This window comes from Podarcis cretensis (genome assembly GCF_951804945.1).
Source record: "Podarcis cretensis genome assembly, chromosome: 2".
Lineage (NCBI taxonomy): Eukaryota > Metazoa > Chordata > Lepidosauria > Squamata > Lacertidae > Podarcis > Podarcis cretensis.
In genome coordinates, this window is record NC_137171.1 from 62,876,172 (window position 1) to 62,896,752 (window position 20,581).

The window sequence follows — 20,581 nt, forward strand, 5'->3', positions numbered from 1 at the left end:
AGCCCTCTGCTGGCAAAATGCGGCCCTGCACCAAGAACAGGAACTCCTTATACCCACTGAAAAAACACCCTTGCAAAAGGAAATTCCACTCTTTGTATGAAGAAATTCTTTAGTGTCAACACTGGGTAAAAGACTGATTGATTGAGCATTTTGTGCACTGCTGCAAAAACAATGACAGCTTGTGAAACTGAAAACTCTTGTGGAAGAATGGGCAGAAGCAAGCATTTATTATTTTTAAAAAGCGGTACGGCAAGAGGATGTGAAATATAATGAAAACAAACCGTGGCGTCCTGGTACAGGCCAAAACTGGCACAAAGGCCTCTTATGCATCTCTGCCAAATATACAAGCTACTCTGAACTACTGTGCTGCAATGCGCCAATGCAATTCTATCATCCAATGGTTCGTCCATGGAGCATAGCTCTGCCAATGCGGACTTAGTCCATGAAGGTGCACCAATCCCAATCCTCTCTCCTGCAATCTGCCATTCTTGTTGCCACTGTTAGGTTGCATTGCTTTATTCGGCACTATTATTCAGCACTTCACTGTGCCCAGTCTTATTTTGACAATCTAATTTCCTCCACAACTAGTATGAACGATTATGTTGTGCTGTGTATTGCATGAGTGTATGTGTTGCAGAGCCGGGGGGTAGTTTTAAGTGTGGCGTAGTCGTTAAGAGTGTTGGAATAGGACCTGGGAGACCAGGGTTCAAATCCCCACTTGGCTATGAAGCTCACTGGGTGACCTTGGGCCAGTTACTTTCTTTCAGCCTACCTTACCTCGGAGAGTTGACGTGGAGATTAAACGAGAAGGGGAGGGAACCATATATGTCACATTGAGCTCCTTGGAGAAAAGGCGGGCTATGAATACAATCAACAAACAAACTATCCTTGTCTCTGCCATTATCACTTTTGGCTCCAGCTTTTCTACACCTGTGTTTTTGTATGTGTCTGTAAGTCAGGATGCAGGTCAAAATGTCCAATGGTTGTGGTTGTATGTGTTACTGACCCCTAGTGCTTTGGGCTGTATTCCTATCTTATACAGCTGGCAGAAATGACCAGGCAGCACCATCTACAAAGCACAAGGCCCTTTAAGTACACCAGACAGAAGAAGGCATTAACCTGGAGAAGGGGACGTAATTATAATTAGGGGGGGAAATGAACCAGGAACCGACTAATTCTTCTTACTCATCTGCTTTAATATCTATTCTAATACATTCCATCATGTTGATATTGTTTTATGCATTCTAAGAGGTGGTGTTCGTCCTATGAAATAGAAGAGTGGGTTGTGGTTTTTTTAAACCTCTTTGCAAAACCATTCAGTTTCCCTTAACTTGTTCATCACAGCGGGGAGACACACAGGGTAGAACTTATGTGTTCCCAGGAAACAAGAGGGACCCACCAAGTCTTGCTGAATGGAATCAGACTTCAGGATGTTCCTACAGGTTCAGGTGGCAGATCCTCATGGGCTCTGCGTTCTCGCCATCGCCGAAACAAGTGCTGAAGAAAGGGTAGAACCTGCGTGCCCTGGCCTGGTGGAAGGTGAAGAGAAGGGACATGTCCTCGGCATTATAAAAGGCCACCTTCCTTGCCCTGCAGTCCAGCAGGACACCTACTTTTCTCAGCAAGCGCCCAGGATTCAGACGCACCCAGGGAGCGGCTGCAGCCCAATAATGGGACTTCTCCCGCAGCCGTATAGCCCAGTAGCCATTCTTGGGGCATAGCTTGACTCTTGCTGCCCGGTCCACTGAGTCCGCCGCCACTCCCAGGTCCCACTTGGTCTTGGTGCCCACCCAGACCTCCCAGTAATGTCTTCCACTCTCAAAGGACTCCTTCGCCAGCACATTCACACACTGCAGGAAGCGGCTGGGGCTTCTGGGCACAGACTGGGGTGTCTTCCTCTCTGTCACTGCCGTCAGGTCTTTGGACAGGACAAGGTTAGGGTGAGCCGATTCAGGGTCCAAGGTCAGAGGAGCAGGAGCTGTAGGAAGAGAATATACCAGGATTCAACTATTAATCGAATTAATGATAATTCTAAGAAAGAAACTGGGTAGGGTGTCGTCAAACGAGTCTATGAACTCTGTCCTGTTCCCATATCCCCAGTATGTTCTGTTGCAATTGGGGGGCGGGCGCGACTCACCTGTGCAGATCGATTTCAGCATCCTTCTCCAAAAAATAAACTGCAGAGGTCCATCATACCGGTCCTTGTGCTGCTCTATATTAAAGGCGGTCAACTCTTTCACCTGCACCGCTGGCCTGGAGCAGAAAGAAATGTCTGCTGAGCAAAACAAGATTCCAGGTAAGGAAGTTCTGGAGTTTAGAAAGTGACTCCTAACCAATCTGAAAGTGCTTCAGCCAGCATAAGGATGGGACAATAAGGCAGTTGAGGCTTGGCCAGTGCTAAGTGCCATTTGCTTGGCGCACATAATGGCAGGGAGCGTCCTCAAATTATTGTGGGGGCCAAATCATTTCTTTCCCTCTTTCCTTCTAGCTTTCTAAAAACAGTAGCTAAGGGGGCCATCACAAAAGATGTGCCTCTCCTGTCCTTGCAATCTAAGTACTCCCTGGGATCCTAGGTCAAAGGGCAAAACATTATCTCTTCTGAACAACCCCTCTTATGCAGGTATTTCAAGAGTGAGGTATCTTTGGAAAAGGACGCAACTCCTAGGGGTTTCAGTACTCCACCTTGGAGTGGGGTGGATTCTGACATAAGCAGGCCACTGGTTCTCCTCCGCCTTAGTGGTTAAGTAGCCTACTGCCTAGAGAGACAGAATGTGGTCGGACACAAGTTCCATGGAAGCCAACTTCCAGAATTGAAACATGCATGATAATAAAATAGAATCCACCAGTTTGGGCACAGTACTCCATAGAAACATGAGCCAAATGCCCTAATTCTCCTCAACACTGACAGCAGCCAAAGTGCAGTCTCAAACCTATCTTATATGGATGTATTTGCTCTCCTTTCTCCCCAGCAAATGAGCTGGGAAACGAACTGCTCTGGCAATCTTTCAGCCAAGAGGTGGGATATGGCTGTGCATGCGAGATTCGCCCAAGTTTAGCCATTAGAGAAGCTTGGCAAATCCACAACTTGAGAGAGCGATAATCATTTTAAGGCAGGCCACCAAAACACAGCCCCTGGGTGGCTCATTAAACCTGTCCCCTCCCCTTGCCTTCCTAGGCTACAATAAAATAAAATTTAAAAAGCAAGGTTTTCAAGCAGCTGACAGACAACATTATATGGCAGGTGAGGTGCATTCAGCTTGGTGACCTGCAAAATTTATTTAGGCTCATTTGCCAGCCCTCCTTGTTGAACACAAAAAGAGGCCAGCAGGACCAGAGGCCCCGATTCCGGCTTCCTTTTCCCACAGTGGCTAACCAGATGCCCATGGGAAGAAGGCAAACAAGACCTGAGCACAACACTCTGCCCACCTGTGATTTCCGGCAATTTGTATTCTGAGGCTATTAGAACATAAACATAGTGGCCCCAGAAGACCATTCTGAGCGGGACTTCCGGGTTGGCGCCATCGCCGAATGGCAGACTCCCTCCGAGCTCCGGAGGGAGCCTGCTCGGCAGGGGCTGGGTCCTACCGCGCCGGCGACGCGGGGACCCTCAAAAACCATGGGCGCTGAAACCCATGGACATGGTGACTCGGCGGGCACCTTTTGCGCCCCCCGACCCGCGAAGGAGCCTTTTTAAAGGCTGCGGAGCGGGTGACGGGGGTGGTGGTGGTGCTTTGAGTCCTTCGCTTCCCCTGCCGAGCGAAGCCGCATGCCATTTGACGGAGAGCGCTGACTTCTTCTATTGAAAATCTGGACTTAAAAGAATAACCCGTGAGTAATCGGAACCTGGACTAAAAAGGGGGATAATTTTTTTAAAAAAATTCGGAGCAAGCGGGGGAGGCGCAAAAAGGAAGTCAGCCCCCTCCCCTGTTGTAGAAGAGTTAAAGCAAAGGATTTGACAACTAAGATCGAGAGCAACCCTACTTTGACAAAGTTATTAACTTCGCGAGGGAAAATCATAAGACTGAGCTGGAGGAGAAAAGTGGAATTGAATTGAATTAAAAAGCAACCCCCCCCCCCGGAACCCTGGGAGCGATTTGTGAGAGCGCCGGGAGAAGAGAAATAGAGGTTTTGACAGCTGTCAAAGAGCTGTCAAAGCGGAAGAATAAAATAGAGAACTTTGTTACGAGGACTTTGCCGGTTACATTTGTTACAAATTGGATACAAATTGTTTTAAACAAGGAATAACAAGTTATTTTGACTAGTGGACGTGATCTGGAAGGGAATTCAGTTATTGCAAACCACCTAGAGGAGCCGAGGGATATTACAAGTATTGTTGGTGTGGAATTTGACCAGAACTTTCTATCTCCTGGGAAACTGCAGAAATGGAACACTATTTTGTCTACAGAGGTCTACACACTAAAGGAGACAATAGATTTATCTATTGAAGAATGGAAGGGACTTGACGTAATGTTTTGTTCCTGAATAACAAGCCTCTGCAGAGGAATTTGAAGAATTTGGAATTAGAACATTTGTGCAGGAGAGCAGGAAAAAAAAAAAAGGAGGAGTGAGATCAACAAGAACAACAAAAATAATAAGAACTGGACAAAGCTGGAAGTGGGAACATTTGGGACATCCAGATTTGACAGGCTTAAAGAAATAAAATTGGAGTTTTTACTCCTAGATATAAAAATCTGGATGGAAGAAATGGGCCTTTTTTGAGACAGACTCCTTCCAAGATTGGACATTCGAAATTAAAGATGACTGGGAAAGGACTATGGCTTAAAGAGATGTGGGAACTCCAGGAAGACATCAGACGTTGAGGAACATTGGGAACGCAACCGGGAAAGGGGGGAGGGAAATTTGGAATCCAAAGGGTGTAAAATTATTTTTTTATTTTTTTTCTATTTTAATCTGTATTGCATATTAAAGGGGGGAACTCGCGGAAGGGAACAGGTCGATTTTAGGGGATGGGAAAATATTTTTAAAATTGGGTCAATGATAATAAGTTTAAATTTGGGATAAGAACTTGTTGAATTTTCTTGTTTATTTGTAAGAATTGGAATACAGGAGGGGGAAGGGAGGGGAAGTCCCGAAAAGATGTTACTGGGAAAAAGATTTTAAAATTGGATGTTTTGTTTTTTTTATTTTGTTGTAATTGGAAAATCTTAATAAATATCATTAAAAAAAAAAAAACACACAGAAGACCATTCTGAGCATTGCCTTGAAGTAATGTGGGAGGACCTTATGAAAGCAGTTAAATCCTGGGTGTACCTCAGTGCTTTTGCATTTACATCCTGAACCCTGAGGTCAGCACATCTATGCAACAATGCCCAGAAGGAGAGATCTCTTATATTCCCCAACAGCTTCTCTCCCAACAATTATTTTCCAATGCTTTAAAAGCTACAGCGATAACAGCCCCCCCGCCCCGCCAGCTGAGCAGGTAAAATAAGAGGCTCATGAAAACAAAAGCAGCTTTTTTTCTTTCCAGGCACGTACCTAACAGACACATTTTCCACCTGCAAAAAGAAAAGAAAAAAGAGGAGAAAATTAACAAAATCCCTCACTTAATCCTTATTGCAGCTGCTCAAGTAAATTCTCCTGTCCATTTTTTGCCTCTGTACTGAAGTACAGACAATTAAAAACATAATTACTGTATTTTTCGCCCTATAGGACGCACCGGCCCATAGGACGCACCTAGTTTTTTGGGGGGGAAATAAAGAAAAAATATATTATCCCCCCCCCCCCAGCCGCGGGGCTGGGGCGGGGGAAGCCCAAGCTTTTAAAAACGCACCTACCGTAGTTTTTAGAGGAGAAAAACAAGTAAAAAATATTCTGAATCAAATGTATAAACTACTGTATTTAATAAACAACCAGTATATCAGAATCATATTACAACCATGTAAATAAAGTGAACAGCAGTCAACAGTGGCATTAAGAACCATCATCACTGTCATTAACAAATGAAGAGAGACTTTAAGGTTTGAGTACTCTTCTAGTCTTCTGTGAATCCCAAGAACTCATCACTGCTAGAGTCAGAATTTAGGAAGCTCAGTTGCTCACAATCACTGACATCACTTTCTTCGCTATCTTCATGTAAAATATCATCTTCGTTTCCATCCAAAGCATTGCTAATGTCACATTTTTTGAATGACCGGACAACGATTTCCTCCTTCACTGAGTGCCATGATGTTTTCACCCATTCACAAACTTGAGTGATAGTGGGCCTCTTCATTCGTCCAGTGGGTGTTAGATCATGATTACCAGCAGCCATCCATTTGTTCCACTCATCTCGCATAAAGATCTTAAATGGCTTGTTGATGGAAACGTCAAGAGGTTGCAACTGGCTGGTAAGACCTCCAGGAATTACAGCTAGATGAGTCTTCACTTCTTTAAAGCGCTTTTTTGTAGTTTTGCTAATATGTGCTCTAAACTGGTCAAGTACTAATACGGCAGGTTTTTTCAAAAGCCCTCCAGGACGTTTGGACCACACTTTTTCAACCCATACTCTCATTCCATTTTCGTCCATCCATCCTTTCTCATGAACATGTACAACAACTCTTCGTGGAATCACTTCTTTTGGAAATGTTTTCTTTTTGAAAATTAACATGGGTGGCAATTTGGTGCCATCTGCACAGCAAGACAACACAACAGTGTAATGGGTTTTCTCATGTCTGGAGGTTTTCACGGCGATAGTTTTGGCACCTTTCCGATCAACAGTCCTATTTGATGGCACATCAAAGGTTAGAGGGACTTCATCCATATTCCCAATCTGGCTAATTTCAAATCCATTTCTCTTCCTAGCATCAATTACAAAGTTATGAAAAGACATAATCTTAGATTCATATTCTTCTGGCATTTTTTGTGCGGTTCTAGTTTTGGTGCACATAACAAGGCCACATCGCTTCATAAATCTGTAGCACCATGATGGTGAACCAGTAAAATCATGAATGCCTTTCTCTAAAGCAATCCGTTTGGCTTCATATACTATCATTTTTGTAGAGACTGCGAAGCCATTTTTCCGGTGACTTGTGATCCATTCTTTCATGGCAATGTCCATCTGTGGCCACTTTGCAGCACATCCACGAAAAGTGTGTTTACTTTTATCTGCTTTTTGCAGCTGATCCTCCTGTTTCCTCCACTCTCTTATCATTTTTTCAGTTGGAGGTGACCCAAAATGTCTCTCCGCTGCTCTGTTTCCATGCTCCCTAGCATATTTTACTACTTCTAGTTTAAAAGGAATCTTATATGCTAGTCTTTTCTGCTTTATCATCCTTATCAGAATGGGGGAGGTTTTCTGCAAGAAATTACAGTGGTAAGGAACTGTCAGTAATGTACAGGACAGTATCTCCAACGTTTATCATTGAGCGCTTAACTGCCCCCCCCCCAATATTTTTAAGTTGGAAGAGGGAGGGAGGGAAGGAAGGGAAAGGGAGAGCTCAACCTGTGGGTCCCCAGATGTTGTTGGGCTATAACTCCTATCATTCCTCAACACCCATCTTCCCTGAGCGATGGGAGTTGTAGTTCAGCAACATCTTGGGACCCACAGTTTGAGGAAGAACCTCCGGCAGGACTGCCCAGGCTGCGGATGTCTTCCTGAAGCCTGGAGAGCGAGAGGGGTCGGTGCGCACTGACCCCTCTCGTTCTCCAAGCTTCAGCGAAAGCCTGCATTCGCCCCATAGGACGCACCCAGATTTCCCCTTCATTTTTGGAGGGGACAAAGTGCGTCCTATGGGGCGAAAAATACGGTATGGCCCTACAATTTCAAGTGGCTGCCTGGGAACCACATGGGATGTTGCCTTGAGTTGCATGACGGATGAAAGTTGGTATATAAATGTAATATAATGAATAAATGAATGAATGAGGTGGCAGCAAATTCTGAAGGGGTATGGGCTAGTTCTGATATATAAACACTGGCTTCTGTAAGCAAAAGAGAGATGCAAGAGAAGGCAGGTTCCTCATATTGCCAAGACTGAAAAGCCTGGAACCTAGACAGTATCACTGTCAGCTGTCAGGAGAGCATGCCATACACACATAACAACATTTCCCTAGTCATATTGTACCTCTGGCCCGCAAAGAGGCGGAATATATGCACAATCTTGACTGAGAAGTGAGGACATACATGTACATGCCTATCAAAACAAATGATAACCCACTTTTTGGCTCTAACAAGCACCCTCAAGGCATCTTGCATTTAAAAATTCAAAATTATACAACCAGTAAAATAAAACCCAAGGTGGTATCACTACCAGCCACCTCATAGAAGTCTGATGATGGAAGGAAATAGATAAGGAAAGGAGTATTTGAGACATTTAGAAAAAAACATTTAGAAGTATTTTCATGCAGACCTGCACAGCGCAGCGCAGCATGGTCCGAAGGCACACAATACAGTAACCTTGGCTGAAACTAAGCACTTCATCCCTACTTCCAAGAGCAGCTAGTTCTTATGACAGAAGCAGTCTCCAAGCCTGAACTGCTTCTTCATGCCTGTTAGAGGTTCAGGGCCATGAATCTCACAGCATGCACAAGCAGATCCTGCTGGAGAAGCAAGCTTAAACCTCCTAGCAAAGGCTACTTCGGTCACTTCACAGCACAATTCTGCTGCAGTAACCGTGGCAACCAACTACGGAAAAGCATCACACCAAGCAACCAGCAATAGTTCAAACTTAGAGGGAGATGGAAAGGGCTGCCTCTTACCATGGGGCAAGAGGGGAGCCTGGGGAAGAAAATGGCAGGCACACGTTTTCCTTTATGAGGGAAGTGGCAAATAGAAAGCTGTAATGTTGGGGGTTTTTTGTGGTGAGAGAAGTGTTCCAGCCACTGTCTCACCTCTGTTTAAAAGAGAGGGAATTTGGGAGGCCACACTTTTAATGGCAGATAAACTTCTTTACATCTCAGTGCAAAGGCCAACAGTTATTTGCCTTCTTTGACAATGTTATCTGGCAGACATTGACAAGGCCTAATTCTGGTCTAGGGCAGAAAAACATATTATTGATAGAGACCAACATTTTCAGTCCGGAGTTTAAAATATGGAAAGACTTCTTTGAACACGCATTCTCCCCCCCCCCCAACCACACACACACACACACACACACACACAAACATGACCCACTCCCAGGTCTCACTGCATCTTATACAAAGGCCGAAAGGTCACCAATCAGGTATGCTGCCACAGTGGATTTCCTGAACTAGAAAGGGGTTGAACTAGATGACCTCTGAGGTCCGTTCCAGCTCCGACTCCAGGATTTTTTAAGCCTCACTTCCTGAATGCATAGAATGAAATAGAAGATGACACCCTTGCTTGGTAAATCAATCCATAGAAAACTATAGCATTTGCCAGTGTGCAGTGTGATAGGCGTCTGGGAATGTGGAGAGGGTGGAGCCTATGACTGAGAAAACGTGAGAAAATACAAATCTGCCTCCGACACCCATGACCCAAACTCCTCTCGCCTCAGCCTTGTAAGCATGAGGAGTCTCACCTCCAGCAGCAATGAGTTCCCCAGCTCATCAAGCTTTTTCTGAATGTGCTCCATGCTCTTCTTCAGCTCAGTTATCGCCATACTGAGACGTGTGGCATCTCCGTCCAGCTTCATCAACCACTGTTCTTCCTCTCTGGCCAGCCCCGTCAGCACAGCTCTCTCTTCCGCTTGCAAGATCTGATGAAGATACTCAAATTCTGCCCGGATCTTGGAGTTCATTTCACGAGATGTTGTCTGAAACAGCAAAAGGGCTATGTATGAAAGCAGCACGTTCAACCACATCCAGAGACTTCTGTGTAATTAAAGGAGGATTGTAAAGCCAAAACATTTGTGGGACAGAAAATACAATATGGTGTCGGTCAAGGGGAGAGCAGCCTATGGCCCTTCTAATATAAAACATTTGCATCCATGTTCATTGGCTTCATAGCGATTTTTGCTGTCACAAAGCTAGGCTGCTTCCATACCAGATGTGTACCATATTTTTCGCTCCATAAGATGCACTTTTTTCTTCCTAAAAAGTAAGGGGAAATGTCTGTGCGTCTTATGGAGCGAATGTGTGGTCCCTGGAGCTGAATTACACTGGGGCAAAAAGCAGATCATGCTTTTTCCTTTTTTTTGAAAGAGGGAAGAGGGTGTTGAAACAAAGCCACTGATCGTTTGCCGATCAGGGAGAGAGATAAGGGACACTAGAGATAAAGGAGGGGGAGGGGGGAGATAAAGACAGCAAACTTGCAAAGGGGGGAAACAGGAAGACTAAAGCAATAAGAAGAGAAATTAGAAGAAAAGAAGGAGCAAAAAACTGCTCCAGCTAAGACACTAAGGCAAACAAGAGGGAAGGGAGTAATGAAAGGAAACAGTTGATCGGTGGGATCAGAAGAGAGATAAGGGCCGCTAGCAGAGGCTCTCTGGGAGGGGGGAGGTAAAAGCCCATGGATCCTCAGGATTTTTGCACTGGGTCACCACAAATTCTCCATCAGATCACATATCATGTCCATGGCTACAGCCTGCACCAAATAAATCACACATCCACTGTTTCCTGGGTGCAAAAATGTGGTTACAAAGCACGGATCCACAGGATTTTGCATTGGGTCACCCCAAATTCACCATCAGATCACATGCCTGTGGCCACAGCATGAACCACAAAAATCATACATCCACCATTTCGTTCAGAATATTTTTTTTCTTATTTTCCTCCTCTAAAAACTAGGTGCGTCTTATGGTCAGGTGCACCTTATGGAGCGAAAAATACGGTAATCGGGAATTGCCATCCATCATTCAAGAACTGTTTACAAGAAACTGCTGATGCTGTTTCATTACAATACCATTTTTCTTCGGCCCGCCTGTCTTTTTTCAGGACTGACTGGTGGCAACTGTTTGGCCTCATAAAACTTAACTGCATTGCCAGTCTTTTCGGCATGGATTAAACTTTTTCAGAGCTGCTACAGCTTTAATTAGAAGCTACCTTGCGGCATTTGCCTCCTAGGTGGGTCATAAGGAAAGGGTTAAAATGAGTGTGATGTGATTGGCCAGTGGAAACAGATAGGAGGAGCTAGGGTTAGAGTCGGAGGTGTGTGAAAATCAGTTGAGAGTGGGGAGTTGGAGAAGGAAGAGTGAGGAACAGTCTGTGGGTTGGTCGAGTTGTGTGGTGAGAGAGTGAGAGGAATTGTTAGGTGGAGTCAGATAGTTAGTTGGGATAATCAGTTTGAAGTTGTTAGGAACGAATAGGACAGTTAAGGAACTAAGATTAAGAAACTGACAAGAAAAATTAACTGAAACCATAAGCTTGTTCATGCCTATAAAATAAACTTGATTATTTGTTAATGTTAACAACTGACTGGACTCCGTGTGTACCAGTGAGAAACGGGTTGGTGGCAGCGAAGAAAGCAATCACAGTGGTGCCACAGGGTCAATAGACCGTCAAACGTCCAGGACCCTGTGTGATCGCCACATACCTCTTTATGGCTTATTCCTCTGATTGCTTCCTGCTGAGTGTACCTGATAAATTTCTGATAAATTGCCTCAGGAGTTGACCTTATGTAATCAGTTCCAGAGATGCCTGCTGTTTCTATCCTTCAAAGTTTCCTGCAAGACCATGTGTCTCTCTCTCCATGCTTGACAGAGAACTCAAAGAAGAGATAGGAGCATTTTCTGAACTCCAGGAAGGTTTGGAAATGGAGAGACATGTCAGCTTTCCTTCTCCACATAAGAAGTGCAGAGGGAGAGGCAGAGTCTCAGATAAGGGGGTAAAGAGTGGAAGAAAGGCCTGCTATTTCTTTCGCTTTTTTATCGATACAGCAGCATGAGTGAGAGTCTGAGATACTCACTCCTCTCCTGTCAAGTGGTGCCGCTGATGCTCATCTCTGCTATGCGGAGTGCAAGAACCCCAATTTAAGCTGAGCTTTGGCCACAGGTGTCTTGTGGAGACCAGATGCACTCCAGAAGCCCATCCTAAAAGCAGCTTCTCAGCAAGATGGTCTAGAATTTGAAGCACAACCTCCAGCAACTCATCAGTAGGAGCACTTGTAAATTGTGTAGTGCAAATGCATCTAATTCTGAAGAATAAAAAGCATCTAATTCTGAAGAACAATTTCACAAGGTGGAATGTTCTATCCAGAGCCCACCAGACTGAAATAGAGTGGTGGGTGGTGCCCCTATTCTTGGACTGGAGAAGAATAACCAGAAGCTCCCTCACCTCTTCTGTATTCTTGGTAGCACTGGGTTATTTTGTATTGACTATTCTTATTCTTATTATTTATTATTTATACCCCACCCATCTATTACAGCCTTTGGCCTCTCCAATTTACTACTCCCCTGCAAGCAATTCAGGTCTTTTCACTACAGAGACAAAGAAATACTATCAAAGTACTAATCATTCACATTGTCCATCTTTGACCTCCAACTGTACAGTATTGCATTTCTGATGACATGACTAGTATGGAATACAAAGGCCCAGGTGAAGCCACTTCACGGATGGCATCAAAACAGCCTCAATATATATATCCTCTATCCATGTCTCTCATTATTTGATTTGCCATTTTTAAAGTCTTTGCTACACATCACATATGAGGGTTTCCATAGTGAACATCAGTATGCATTATCAGTGATTAGAGTTCATTTTGATTTCAAATTATTCCTTCTGAAGTGCACATTACTTGCAGCTTGCCAATGTCAATAGTGTCTAGTAATGCTTCCTAAACTAGGCCAACCAAGTCCTTTTGATGTTGCTGGCAGACTTCAGCCTCAACTAAAACAATATTATGTCTCTTAAAGTTAGGCCAACTCACAGCTCATTCACTTTTCCCTCAACCCTGCTTGTGGTAGGGTATCTTTATCCAACCTTCAATTCCCACCAATTAGAACGGTTGGTGCAGGATAATACATTTGTGTCGCTAATCACACTGCCTTTGCCTCCTGGGAAATTACTAACTATCCCCACCCCAAACCCATGGGGGTCTTCTGGTACAAACAGATAAGAGCATAAGAAAATCCTGTCTGGATCAGGCCAAAGTTCCATCCACTCCAGTTTCCCATTTCCTACAATGGCCAACCAGCTACCTCTGAGAAGTCTACAAGCAGTGTAAGAATCCAAAAGTCTGCTGGCTCAAACAAATCGAGGATCAAAGGGGAAACATGTGTGGGAAATGCTTGTTCATATCCTACCTTAAAAAGATCACCCAAGCTTTCCCTTGAAATAGACCACAGTTCCTGAAGTCATATATAACAAGAAACAGTGGTTCAGTCAAAAGTGAAAGCTTTCGCTCTCATCCTGTCATGTGCAAAGAGAGAGCCAGCATGGAACAGTGGTTAGAGTATTGGCTAGGACCTGGGAGACCAGGGTTCAAATCCCCACTCAGCCATGAAACCCATGGGGTGACTTTGGGCCAGTCACACATCTCAGTCTAACCTACCTCACAGGGTTCTTGTGCGAATAAAATGGAGAGGGGAAGAAGTATATATGCCACTTTGAGCTCTTTGGAGAAAAGGTGGGATATAAACAGAGTAACAAATAAAGGAGAAGATAAGGGAGTGTGAAAGTCAGAAGGTCACCACACTGTTTAGAGACAGATGTCTGAACAGCAACTACACATTGTTGCAACTGCAACCATTTTCTTCCTTCTTCCATGGGACTATAAGGATGTATCTAACCCATTTCCATGTCATAGGTGGCAAAATTATTGCATGTGTGCGCATGCCACTGAGCACTAGCAACAGCAGCTTTTCAGAACAAGCAAACTCAATGCATAACATATGAACACATAACCATCTCTTATCTGCCCATTTGGTCAATCTTCAAAATAAAATAATAATGAAACCAACAAACACTCTCTCTCTCTCTCTGTGTGTGTGTGTAACATCTGTATGCCAGTTACTATAACTTGCTTCATTTGAAAATCTGCGTTTTCTGATCACAGGTTCTGGTTGCTTTCAGATTGGCATTCTAGGCATCCCTGACAATTGTTTTAGAGTGAACTGTTGCGTTGTGTCTCCTCGATTGGTGAAAAAGCCACAGTGCACAATGAGCTTGGAAAGAGCATGATAGGCTTAAATATATAAAGAGTGTACCTAAATGCTTTCAGGGGCGATGTTATCTTTCAAATGTATACTATGTTTAAATATGACAATAATTGTAACATATCTAGCATAAAAGGAGGAAAGAATGAGACATGAGAGATGGGGATCCTTTTTAATCAAGGACTGGCAGCTCTCCAAAGCTAGCGCCTGCTCAGGCCGGATATCAGCTGCTTTTAGCAGTCGCTGAACCATCTGGCTCCTGTCTAGGACTTGCCTCACCAGCTAATGATGCTCTACTAAGTGCTCACATTGCCAGGAGTCTTGCTGACATATTTCTTTGCTCTGAGCAGCAGACAGACAATTTTACTGGAGATTCTATGGGGTGCTGTTTTGAATTAGCTTGGCACTGCTCCCTTGGACTTTTAGAGCTGAACAAATAATTGTGAATGAAAAACACAATTTGGGAGAGTCACTAGTGCCAACAACTCTCAAAGTTGCCAATACACAGAAGTCACTGGGAAGACGCAACCCAAGATGTTAGCCAGGGACTACGCTTAGTTGGCAAATCCCCAGCTGCAAGCTCACCACATAAGAAGTGTCTACTGGATCAGGCCAGTGGCCCACTGACTCCACCACCCTATTCTCACAGTTGCCAAACGTATGCCAATTGAGAAAACACATGAGAAGGACCCAAGCTCAACAGTGTTCTCCCCTCCTTTGGTTTCCAGCAACTGGTATGCAGAAGCATATTGCTTCTGACAGTGGAAGGAGACCATATCCCTCAGGGTTGGTAGCCACAAGCAGCTTTCCTCTCCATGAATTTGCCTAATCCTATTTTAAAGCCATTTGCATTGGTGGCCATCAGTGCCTCTTGTTTGACTCTGTGCTCTGTGAAGAAGGACATCTATTACACCAACACTCTAGCCCTAAGGAGTTTCCATTATTCCACTCGGCATGGTGAGTGAGGTGCTACCCCATGGCAAGCATGAAGAGTGGCCAACCCTTCCTTCCTTCCAACTTTGAAGCTGTGGTGGTGGAGGTGGGTGGGGGTTATCCAAGCAGCTGTGTGGCACTCCCTGCCACCTGTCCGGCTAAGAGCTGTTTAAGAACAGCTGCATGTTCAGTGTAACTCCCACTGCGGTCCTTACTTGCTTTGGTGCTGGAGAGGCTGAGGTGGCTCTGATGCCCCTGCCTGAAGATGCTTGGAAAAGACTGATGGGAGTGTTGATGGGCATTGTTGTCCAAAGGCCCTTGGGGTAATCCCGCCTTCCTTGTCCGTGACCCTGAGAAGCTTATAGAAAATCAACTTGTCTTGTTTAATTCTGTGTCATAAACCCTGGTGTACAAAAGCTTCCCTCTTCCCTCTATTATTTAAGAGGCATTTTGCTTGTTTCCCCAAGATAAAAACCCAACAGGTTGGATTTGACTAAGTGAAATCTGGCATGTGAAGCCTGGTGACATGGGGAAATTTGAGGTTCTTTACTGAAGCTTAGTGGCTTTCAGCTGTCTCTCTCTATACCACTCCCAAGTAATGTCCCTACTGCTCAGCTCCCTCTGTGAAAGTGCTGCAATTAGAGGTATTAATCTTCTTTTCTGCTGAGGTGCGTCAGCAGATCAATGGTTATCTGGGCAGATAATTAGTTTGCTCCAACCCCAAAGCAACTGTCATTTATTTGGCGGCTTTATCTTTTTGCCTGTGATTTAAAGCAACCATTAAGATGGGCGGTCACAAAACAGCAAGACGCCCCAATTGCAGCCCTGCTGATTTGATAAGCCTGCCGAGGCCCAGCTTTCAGCTGTTTTCTATTTTTGTCCATTCTTTTCTCTAGTTAAGACTCCCCAATTGATCTCTTCCAGCCATTTCTCACCGGCAATACAAAAGAGCAACACATCTCTTCCTCTGTAGGGAAGCCTCCACCTTTAGAAACTTTGGCATTTCTCATCTGAGCAATCCAACATGAAACAAAAGCGACTACAGAAGGAAAAGTGGGGAATGTACTGGTACCAGCAGGGTGCAGATGTTCTCTTCAGCTGCATGCTTCATTCTCATCAGTTTCTCACACTCCACCTGGCAAGACTGAAATGCCTCTTGGAGGTGTGTCTAAGAATGAAATAGATGGATAGATAGAACACTTAATCATTATGTGTGCAACAGTCTCTGCCTATCAATTTTAGAGCCAGGATGGCATAATAATAAACAGAGCAAGGATGCGAAACTTCTGGCCTAGCCGGCTTTCCCACCTCATAGGGTTGATAGAAGAGCAAAATGAGGTAAGTCCTACCTCCCTGAGTTTCTTAAATAAAAGCCAGGGTACTACCCTTAACAATAACTGCCATGTTCTTTTTCTCCTTTAGAATTGACTTCTGCAGCCCCAGCTTTCCTGTTCTTCCATTACTGCTTGATCAACTGCTACCCTTTCCTCTTCTATTCTATTCACTTGCCAATCCCAAACCTCACTCTCCAATAACCCCAGCTGTAAATTAAGCTACGAGAGCATGACTTGCTCAATGTCACTGACTTACCTTGAAATCCACAAAGCTGAAAATCCCACACTAGGCCTATGATGGGAATTTACCTTCCCAGAATATTTGACATTCCTTTTAGCCTTTGTGCAGAATCAACAGAATATGAAACCCGTGACCTTTGATTAAGCGCCTCACATGATGTGGTAGTCCAGTGCAAACAATAGTGTTGCAATGACCCAAGACAGCAAAGAGGAATAACTACAGAAAGAATACAATCAGCCATTGGACTGAAACTCCCAGGGAGTTAAGACGCTGGGGTAGGAGTAGGGCAAATTATGCAGGGGAAAGAAATCCACTGGGCTCTGCACAGCCAAATGACAGGCAAGCCATCTGCTGGCAAACTGAGCTGGAAACAGGGAGTTGAGATTTTAAAAAGACACACAAATATCTTTGTCAAAGTGCTATTTATCTTTGCTTCAGAGGCTGCAGGGGAGACTGCTTGATGGGAGATTCTGTTAGAATCAGAAGATGACAAATGGAATTTTCCACTTGTCCAGAATTCTTGGTCCAAACAAGTCTGTCCCACACTTCCTTGAATCTTTCTGTACAGTCCCAAGCAACCCTCATACTACTGTACAAGGTACCCCTGCCTAGTTCATATCTGACCATCCTGTTTTGTAGCTAAGTTGACCACCTGAGAGAAATGCCAAGCCCCACAATTCATTGAGGGAAGCACTCCAGGAGGAAAGGAAGTAATAATCACTGTCTTGCCACCCAGCTGCTCACCTGCATTTTTTTCTTGTGTTCCTCAGAGGTGCACCTCCGAACTGTCTCCACTACTCCAGAAACAAGGTACTGGGGACGGAAGGACCTGGTGGGGAACTTTTGCCGGCATTGGGGGCAGGTGGCAACTTTTGAGCTCTTATCCCAATAGCTCTGGATGCACTCCCTGCAAAAATGGTGCATGCATTCCAGCATGACTGGGTCTCGGAACAGATCATAGCAGATGGCGCAGGTCAGCTCTTCCCGGAGGCTCTGCTCCCCGCTCCTATGGGCCATTTCCTGCACAGACACAAGATACATTCCTCACTCTACCTGCCACAAACCCCCAGACTCCAAGGTCCGAACCTCTCCTGCACATTCACAAAACCCTGCGGTTGCAACACATGCAAACAAGCCAGCTGTGTGCATGGTTCTGTTGCACACTCACGCTAAAATGTGGCAGGTACAGAAACAAACAGCTGTCCTTTTAGGCTGGGCATCCCCAAACTCGGCCCTCCAGATGTTTTGGGACTACAACTCCCATCATCCCTGTCCACTGGTCGTGTTGGCTAGGGATGGTGGGAGTTGTAGTCCCTAAACATCTGGAGGGCCGAGTTTGGGGATGCCTGTTTTAGGCCTTTAACAACAGTAATAAAAGAGTTTTAGGACGACCTCTACAAATTCAGATGTGCCAAGGAGAAAAGCAGCACCAGATGCATTTCTGCCTATTCCCAACATGGGGCACACACCCTACAGGGGAGCAATTTGATTTTTAAGGGGGGCAATTTGAGAATGAGTTAGACCAAGTTAATGGCGTTTTAGACTTCCTCCAACTGAACAGGAGTTCACTTTTTGAATAAGAAGAATTATTAGTGGGAACCACTGGCCTACACACAAAGGCAGTGTAGTGCTTAGAAAGGGTGCCCTCCATACATTGTTGGTCCCACCAGCCCTAGCCAACTTGGCCAAAGGTCAGAGATGAAGGAAGCTGTAAGCTACCCCAGCTTAGTATGTCAGACAAGGGCCCAGGAGACCAGGGTCCAAACCCTCATTCAGCCACCTTGGGCCAGTCACTATTTCCCAGCCTAACCCACCTCGCAGGGTTGTTGTGAGGTGAAGATGGAGAGAGGGAGACCACGAGCTCCTTGGAGGACGGGTGGGCTATAAATGTAATAACAATAACAATAAATAGGAGGTTGCCACCTTAGCAGCTGCCCTACAGGCAAAAATGCAGCACAACACCTCCACGGCAAGGAAAGCAACACCTGTCGAACTGCTGCTCGTTCAAGGCAAAAACGAGCCTTTTCGTCGGAAGACCCACGGAAGCAGCGAAGCAGACAGTCGGGAGAGCGGAGACGCCAGCTCTCTCCCCCCCCCCAATCCCTCTTCCCCCCTGTGCAGGCCACGGGAGAGGAGAAGGGCTGCGCTGGGGCTCCCTGCCGCCGAGCCCCGGCTCCGGACTCACCGCCTGACAGGGACGCCGCTCTCCTCCGCCGGAACCCCACCCGCCGCCCGCTCTCGCGCTTTGGCTCCCCGCGCGCCACGGACCCTCGGCCCAGGCGCTCCAACTTTCTTCCCCTGCACGGCGCGCCTGCCCCGCGGTAGCTGAGCGACGGGCGCTCCCCGCCAATTGGGGCAGGCCCTGGGAGGCTGCGTCGCCCTCCATTGGCCGGCGAGGGAGATCTGCTCCGCCGGGGCCCTCGGCGGGTCTCGAGAGCGCGACTAGGACGCGAGGCGGCGGGTTGGCTGTTGCACCAGGCTTGCCCTTGCGGGAGGCGGAAAGGGGCAGTCTCGGCACCTGGTGGTTGTTGTTTTCATAATCGTTTTTATTGATTTTCAAAGATATAAACATAAACAAAATCCAAATCTCGAGATTACTCTGAATCTCCTGACTTTTCCCCTGTCCCTTCCATGGGTCCTTTTAATTCTATTTTCAACTGCATATCAGTACTTCTCCAATTTTTCATCTTTCTAAATTATCTATACGTTCTGTTATTTTATTACAAGTGTGTTTAAAATCCTTCTAAGGTTTTGACCTGTTCACAATGATTTTGTATATACATTATAAACACGGGAAACACCTGGTTGTTTTTAGGCCGGAGATCTCCTTGGTGGTGGTGTGATTCATCAACGGGGGCAGTGTTGCTGAGCAACTGGTTGTGGTGGTACTACTACTACTACTACTACTAATAATAATAATAATAAAAACCTTTGCATCATTCTCGCCCACCAAAAGGAAGGAAGGTTGTTAGAAAGTTAGGACTCAAAAGCCAGCTGCTGGCTGTGGCGTTGATGGTTCTGAAGTACAGGGCAGAAGTACAGGGGAAGCAAACAGAGCAGAGTCATAGGCAGAAACAGGAATTAAACATCCACAACCATGTCCTACCATCAAGCATATTTGGGCATCATCATATGTATGTGTGTGTATGAGCGCAGCATTTTCTATCTTTTGTACATATCTAACAACAACAAAAATTCCATAACAACCCCACCCCTGCCCACCATCATCTATAATCCTCTACAAAAATGAATTGCTGTTTTTAAGAGCTTGGTCTCTTGAAGAGTCTGCTGAGTTTCACTCTATAAAATGTGTAGTCACATTGCCTTCAAAATGCATCCCAGTGTGGTGAGGAAAGGGATCTCCTTTTTCCAGGAGGGCTTGAGCAGGCCAGTCCTCTGCTTCCAATGCCATCCTGTTCTTCAGCTTGACACATCAACATACCTGTAAAGGCACTTCTAGACACTGTGTTGGTCCCATACTGGCACATTCAGGTTGCACAATTAAAGATGATTTGACACTTAGCCCAAGAAGCCTTACTTCCCCAGCTAAGGGCGTTCCCAGAGACGCTGTTTATTATCAGTGTTCATCCTGATTGGTCTGCAGGAAGATTAGATGATGTTGGCTTTTTATTGAGCATTCATTATGATTAGTTTGCAGGGAGGTTAGATGATGCCAAGTCAAGGAAAGTGTTATCCTGCACTTTCCAGCCATTTTATCTGCCACTATCCTTATCACAAAAAAGTCAAATCTTTGGGGAAAGCAGGTGTGTTGCACAATACCTCCTAATCAACAATAATTAACGCTTGAATTTTCTGGTATGTATTGAGTCCAATCCAAAAATACTAGCAGTCTAAATTGGATGGCTTTCAACAAGGAAAGTGGTAGGAAAAGGAACTGGAAAGTTTGACCTTGTCTAACGTTGCAAGCTTTGTGCAAAACCCCCAGAATGAATGCTCAATAAACAGATAATATGGAAGTTAATAGGCCCTTGTCAAGCCATCTTCTACTTTTTTCCAGAGTTCCTTTAATCTACAAGTGTCTGTATTTCAATATACCTGGGGAGTTCTCTTATTTTGGGGGTAAC

General features: G+C 45.2%; 1 protein-coding gene across 1 annotated transcript; it reads right to left on the minus strand.

Annotated features, from left to right (window-relative positions):
• Window positions 1–1,070: 1,070 nt before the first annotated feature.
• LOC307210592 (zinc-binding protein A33-like) lies at window positions 1,071–18,882 on the minus strand (the record flags this gene model as incomplete). The annotated part of the gene is given in 9 exon segments (XM_079966582.1): window positions 1,071–1,978; window positions 2,138–2,253; window positions 5,497–5,516; window positions 9,477–9,710; window positions 15,994–16,089; window positions 17,241–17,516; window positions 18,682–18,767; window positions 18,770–18,789; window positions 18,791–18,882. Coding segments are annotated over 9 exon segments (1,482 nt in total). The 3' UTR covers window positions 1,071–1,436.
• Window positions 18,883–20,581: the final 1,699 nt, after the last annotated feature.